Source organism: Galeopterus variegatus, unplaced genomic scaffold (genome assembly GCF_000696425.1).
Source record: "Galeopterus variegatus unplaced genomic scaffold, G_variegatus-3.0.2 Scaffold764, whole genome shotgun sequence".
NCBI lineage: Eukaryota > Metazoa > Chordata > Mammalia > Dermoptera > Cynocephalidae > Galeopterus > Galeopterus variegatus.
In genome coordinates, this window is record NW_007726875.1 from 8,692 (window position 1) to 14,670 (window position 5,979).

At 51.6% G+C, this 5,979-nt stretch overlaps 2 protein-coding genes across 2 annotated transcripts in view; both read right to left on the reverse strand.

Annotated features, from left to right (window-relative positions):
* LOC103590087 (RING finger protein 222) overlaps nucleotides 1–344 on the reverse strand; it is a 1,751-nt gene extending 1,407 nt beyond the window's left edge. Inside the window, exon 1 of the mRNA XM_008572221.1 lies at nucleotides 9–344. Within this exon, the coding sequence (XP_008570443.1) occupies nucleotides 9–344 (336 nt within the window). The remainder of the gene's footprint in view (nucleotides 1–8) is intronic.
* Nucleotides 345–1,882: 1,538 nt separating this feature from the next.
* Nucleotides 1,883–5,979, reverse strand: part of RPS5 (ribosomal protein S5) — a 5,706-nt gene continuing 1,609 nt past the window's right edge. The window contains exons 3-6 of the mRNA XM_008572190.1: nucleotides 3,450–3,659; nucleotides 3,169–3,297; nucleotides 2,092–2,190; nucleotides 1,883–1,999 (exon numbers count right to left, since the gene is read on the reverse strand). Of these exons, the coding sequence (XP_008570412.1) occupies nucleotides 1,931–1,999; nucleotides 2,092–2,190; nucleotides 3,169–3,297; nucleotides 3,450–3,659 (507 nt within the window). The 3' untranslated portion in view covers nucleotides 1,883–1,930. The remainder of the gene's footprint in view (nucleotides 2,000–2,091; nucleotides 2,191–3,168; nucleotides 3,298–3,449; nucleotides 3,660–5,979) is intronic.

Sequence of the window (5,979 nt, forward strand, 5' to 3'; positions counted from 1 at the left end):
GTGGGCGCGCGACACACCGGGCAGGCTACCGCGTCGCCGCCGCCCGCCGTAGCCAGCGACAGGCGAGCAAGGCACTCGAGGCAGAAGACGTGGCCGCAGTCCAGGCGCTTGGGCAGCTTGAACACGCCGTCGAAGGGCGACACGCAGATGAGGCATTCCACTGGGGAGGCGGGGGGCAGGATGGGGCCCGAGCCCGGGCTGCCATCTCCCTCCTCTTCGTCGTCGTCGTCGTCGTCCTCCCCTCTGCTAGGGGAGCGGGGCGCAGAGAGCGAGCCTGGGGAGCTGGGGCCTGATCCCTGAGGGGTCCTGGGGCGGCGGAGCCAGGGCGGCCTAGGGCAGGGCATCCGGATCCGACCTGCAGGGAGAGGCTGTCAGGCAGGAAAGCAGGCGGCGGCGGAAGCTGGAGCAGTCTGGGGAGATCAGCAAGGACTCCAGAGAGTAGCCGAGCTAGACTCTGGAGAGGATGACTCAGAACAGAGCAGGGTCGTCAAGAGAAGAGGGTAGCTAGAGCCAGGAAGCAGAGATGAGATGGAAAGCACAAAGGCAGGGACTGGGGACAGGGATGCACCCTGGTGTGGAAACAGGGGGAACTACAGATCCTGAACTATAGAGACTTGAGCTCAATACAGACGGGGAGGACCTCAGAGACTCCAGGGAGGATCCCAGACAAGCATGGGGGATCCAGCACAGAGTGGGATAGACAGGGACCCCCGAAAGAGCTGGGCAGAGACAGATCCTGGAGGGACCACAGAAGACTCCAGAGAGAGTAGTCAGATATGGGAAGACACCTGAGCCAATGTAAAGGAACCCAGCAACAGAGAGCAAGGCTAGAAGCCCAGGACAGAAGCCAGGAGCTCTCCAGAGTAGTGAGCCCCTAGCTGGCTTGCAGGATTCTTCCTAGCTGTTGACACCTCCTCCCTCTGGCCAGTAGCTCGTCCCTGCCCGTCCAATCTCTGGCCTACCTGTGGCTGGGTATGTACATGCCCCTCCCCAGGGGAGGGTTCCTATCCTGGGGCCGCCCCTCCAGGTCCAGGTTCCCAGGTACCTGCTGGACCTGTCTGACGGCCTGCCCTGCCCAGTGGGTTGGTCCTAGCCTGGAAGGTCAACACCAAGCCCTTCCTTGGCCGGATGTCGGGGGCGGTAGGAAGGTGATGGCACTAGGTGGGCGAACATGCGCCCACCACACCCCCCACCCACCCTTCTAAACCTGATGAATCCTTCAGCACGGAGCCACCGGTTTATGGCCTCTGGTTGGGCCCCAACCTGTCCCCAGCAGCCTGGTGACAACATGCATGGGCCACTAAATGGAGAACCTGAAATGTCTGGGGTGGCAGCGGGCCTGCCTTGTAAGGTATAGAGCTGAGCTTCAGCCACCACCATGCAATGTGGCCTTGGAAGCAACCTGGCTAGAGTGAAGCCAGTCCACAAATCAAGAGGGTAGGACTTCCACGCCCAAGGAGTGGACAGCTGAGCTGGACAGTTTAACAGCCCTGCTAGTGGGCAAGGGGCTGGGAGTAGTTGTGGACCAGACAGATACCAGGCTTTCGCTTCCTCTCACTGGGGCTGATTCCAGGTAACAGGCCTCTCAGGGCAGTCTGTTGCCACCTAGACCTTGTGAGCACTTAAGACCCTAGACTAGTGACATCTGATGTGCAAGGCCCTCAGAAGTTATGGACAACCCTGTCCCTCTCATTTCTAACACATGCTGAAACACTCCGGTTGGCCTGGCCTGCTGTGACTCTGAGTCAGTGATGCTTCCTGAGTGAATCCTGGTCTCCGTAGGCCAACAGATGTGCCAGGAACATGACCAGCCCCAAAAACCACCAGGGCCATCCTGCCCCTTCCCAAGGCCCCTCCAAGAACAGACAGCGTCACAAGTGGGTGGGGCCATCCCAAAAGGTAGACAGGTTTATTGAGCAGCAGCTGGGAATCAGCGGTTGGACTTGGCAACACGCTCCAGCTCATCCTTCTTCTTGATGGCATAGGAGTTGGAGGAGCCCTACAAGGAGGCAGATGGTCAGCTCTGAGTGTTTGAAGGAAACTCCCCACAACTGCCCAACTTGAGCCCCCACCCCCAGTGTCTCTATCCACCTTGGCAGCGTTGATGAGCTCATCTGCGAGGCATTCAGCAATGGTCTTGATGTTCCGGAAGGCAGCCTCACGGGCACCTGTGCACAACAGCCAGATGGCCTAGGGAACACAGGGGTCAAGCTAAGCTGACAGTACTCCAGTACCCTGGCCCACCCCCAACAGATGCTGGCTACCAGGCCATCACTCACAGGTCCACTGAAACAAGATATAGGGGGAGGCTGCAGCTGCCAGACCTTGGATCAGATAGAGGGCCCCATAAACAAGTGTCCAGTGTCACACACATGGGCTGAAGTTGAGTCCCCAATGACAGGTGAACTAAGACCTGCCATGACTGCAAAATGAAATGTATGCTCTTGACATGGACCCTTGATTGACAATGGACAGCTATAAAGACATGCTGGGGGGCCGGCCCGTGGCTCACTCGGGAGAGTGCGGTGCTGATAACACCAAGGCCCCAGGTTCGGATCCCATACAGGGATGGCCAGTTCGCTCACTGGCTGAGCGTGGTGCTGACAACACCAAGCCAAGGTTTAAGATCCCCTTACCGGTCATCTTTAAAAAAAAAAAAAGACATGCTGGGGACAGTTACATTAATGGAACTGTGACCAATTTGATATTCTGTTGCTGTAAAATTCCTTGAGGGTATTGAAAAGCAGGATAGCTCATCCTTGTTCTTAAGACAACCTCTGAGCTGGAGTGTTTAAAGGGAAAATGTCAGAATACTTGTAACTGATTCTCAAATAATCAAAGAACCCCACCCCCCATGTGTAAAAATATGAGGGTACTTCAAAAAGATCATAAAAAGATTCAGTGTCTCTTAATTCTATTTTTCCAGGAACTTTCTGAAGTACCCTTGTATATACCTAAATGAAACTAGACCTCAGCCAAATGTGGCCAGGGAGAGGACTCAGAGCCTGGATCTGCCCCACATGGGGTGGGAATCCAGGATTCCCAGAGGAAGTGATGCTCCAGGTAAAACTTGCAGACAGGGAGGGACAAGCCTTCCTACCCTAGGCAGGACTCCATCCACCCTTGGTGGCTGCTCCTCCCTGAGATGTGCCAAAGTTCTGGGCTCACCTGATTTACACGACGCAGGGGGGACACATCCACAGCCTGCCGTCTCACTGTCCCAGCTCGCCCAATGCGTGTCGAGTCCTCCCTGGGGCCACTGTTGATGATGGCGTTCACCAGTACCTGCAGAGGGTTCTGGAAGGGAAGGGGGCAGTGAGCCTGACATCCTGCCCTATGCATCCCTCTCCCATTCACCTCCCCCCTAGAATGGGGGAGACCACACCATACCGTGGGGCTCTGGGGTGTATTAAGGACACAGCCTGACTCGCCTGGCTGCAGTGCCCTACCTCACCAGTGAGCAGGTGGATGATCTCGAAGGCATGCTTGACAATGCGCACAGTCATGAGCTTCTTGCCATTGTTGCGACCATGCATCATCATGGAGTTAGTGAGGCGCTCCACAATGGGGCACTGTGCTTTGCGAAAGCGCTTGGCGGCGTACCGCCCTGCACTGTGGGGCAGGTACTTGGCATACTTCTCCTTCACTGCGATGTAATCCTGGGACAGCAGGGAGGGGGAATGAAGGGACAATGGTCAGCAGCAGGATGGCCCTCAGCCAGGGACCAGGGAGGGACTGAACATCCACTCAGGGTAGTCCCCTGGCTGCCTGTTATCCTGGTCTGCCACCCCAGGGGACTGGGATGTGAGCCCTGCCTGCCATAAGAAAGTAAAACGTAAAGAAGTAACTTTAGGGCCGGACCGTGGCTCACTTGGGAGAGTATGGTGCTGACAACACCAAGGCCGCAGGTTCGGAGGGATGGTCGGTTGGCTCACTTGGGAGAGTGTAGTGCTGACAACACCAAGTCAAGGGTTAAGATCCCCTTACTGATCATCTTTTATATATAAAAAAAAAAAAGAAGTAACTTTACCAAAGCACCAAATAAACCTCTCTCTTTATGATGGGAAAACATGGATGGAAAACTAAGGAGATTAGAGTCCATAATTCCGGTTTTTATTTTTATTATTTTATTTTTAAAGGATGACCAGTAAGGGGATCTTAACCCTTGACTTGGTGTTGTCAGCACCACACTCACCCAATGAGCTAACTGGCCATCCCTATATGGGATCCAAACCCATGGTGTTGGTGTTATCAGCACCGCACTCTCCCGAGTGAGCCACGGGCCAGCCCCATAATTCCAGTTTTTAAAAACAGTGTTCCTCAAACTCTGCACTATGGACGTTTTGGACCATATAATTCTTTGTTGTGGGGGACTGTCCTATGCACTGTTGGACGTTTAGCAGCATCCAGTATGCACCTCCCTCAGTTTTGACATCTTGAAATGTATCCAGACACTGCAGTGTCCTCTAAGGGGGGAAACCACTCCTGAAAGAGAGTAAGAGTTTAACAAACCCTATACATACATAAACAAATGCACATACACATACATATCCATAAGAAAATGTCTAGAAAAATGCCAAAACGTTAGCCTTGCATATGTAAGGGGAGATGGAATCAGAGGAGCCATGTGAAGAGGACCAATGTCAACAGTTACTACAAAACGTACTAAGGTTATTCTAACACTTGCATATGAGAATGTACACAAAAATGTGTTTCTACAAACACAAGAAATGATGGGAAAAGAAAATAGGAGATACTCGAGTGAAGCATCTGCACAAACATGCAGGTAGAAGGGTGTTCACTGTGCAGCAAAAAAATTGCAAATACCAAATGTCCCAGCAATGGTGTGGCCTCGGAGAGGAGCCCTGCACAGCTGTTCAAAACAGAGAAACCTGATGCCACAGTGACTTTTACTTCCCCAGCCCCTAACAAGCAGGCACTCAAAGAACGTTTGTTTGACAGACCAAGGGATAGTGATAAAGAATCTTTATAATCTAATGGGTTACACAAAAGCAAAAAAAAGAAAACACGTAAGTAATAAAGACCCAATGTGACCTGCAAAGCCTAAAACGTGTACTGAGCCTTTCAATAAAAAGTTTGCAGACCTCCCCGAACAAACCCAAGGAAGAAAAGCAAACATTCAGAGTGAAAAACAGGGCTGAATTATCCATTAGGCATAGTGCCTAGGTCCCATGATATCTTCAGAGGCAAGAAAAATGTTTTAATTTCTTTTAAAACAGAAAGGGAAAAAGTGAACCTGGATTATATTCACCTTTTCACCAATGCAGTCACAAAATACAGTTTTTAATTTTTTTTTTCACTTTGGAGGAAGGGTTCACAAAAGCAAAAGTTCCTAAGGCCCACCAAATTCATAATAAAGCCCCAGTGAAATTCATAATAAGGGAGGTTTAAAAAAAAAAGGCTACATATAAAACAGTACAGGGGTAAGAACAAAGTAAGAACTCACACTTCCCAATTTCAAAACTTAATACAGGGACAGCCGATTAGCTCAGGTGGTTAGAGCGCAGTGTTATAACACCAAGGTCAAGGATTCAGAACCCCACACTGGCTAGACACAAAACCAAAACCAAAACTTAATACTAAGCTATAGTAATCAAGACAGTGCGGTATTGCCATAAAGATAGATAAAGACCAAGGGAATTATAATTGAGAGTCCAGAAACAAATCCATACAGCTAAGGCCATTAATTTTTGACAAGGGGGCCAAGATCATTCAATTGGGAAAAGAATAGACTCAACAGACAGTGCTGGATAAGTGGATATTCACATGCCAAAGAACAAGGTTGGACTTTTACACTTTAAAATGGTGAATTTAGGGGCCGGCCCGGTGGCGCACTGGATAAGTGCGCCGCTTGGGAAGCGCGGCGGCGCTCCCGCCCGAGGGTTCGGATCCCACATACGGACCGGTTCCCGCTCACTGGCTGAGCGAGGCGCGGGAGCAACACCGAGGGTTGCAATC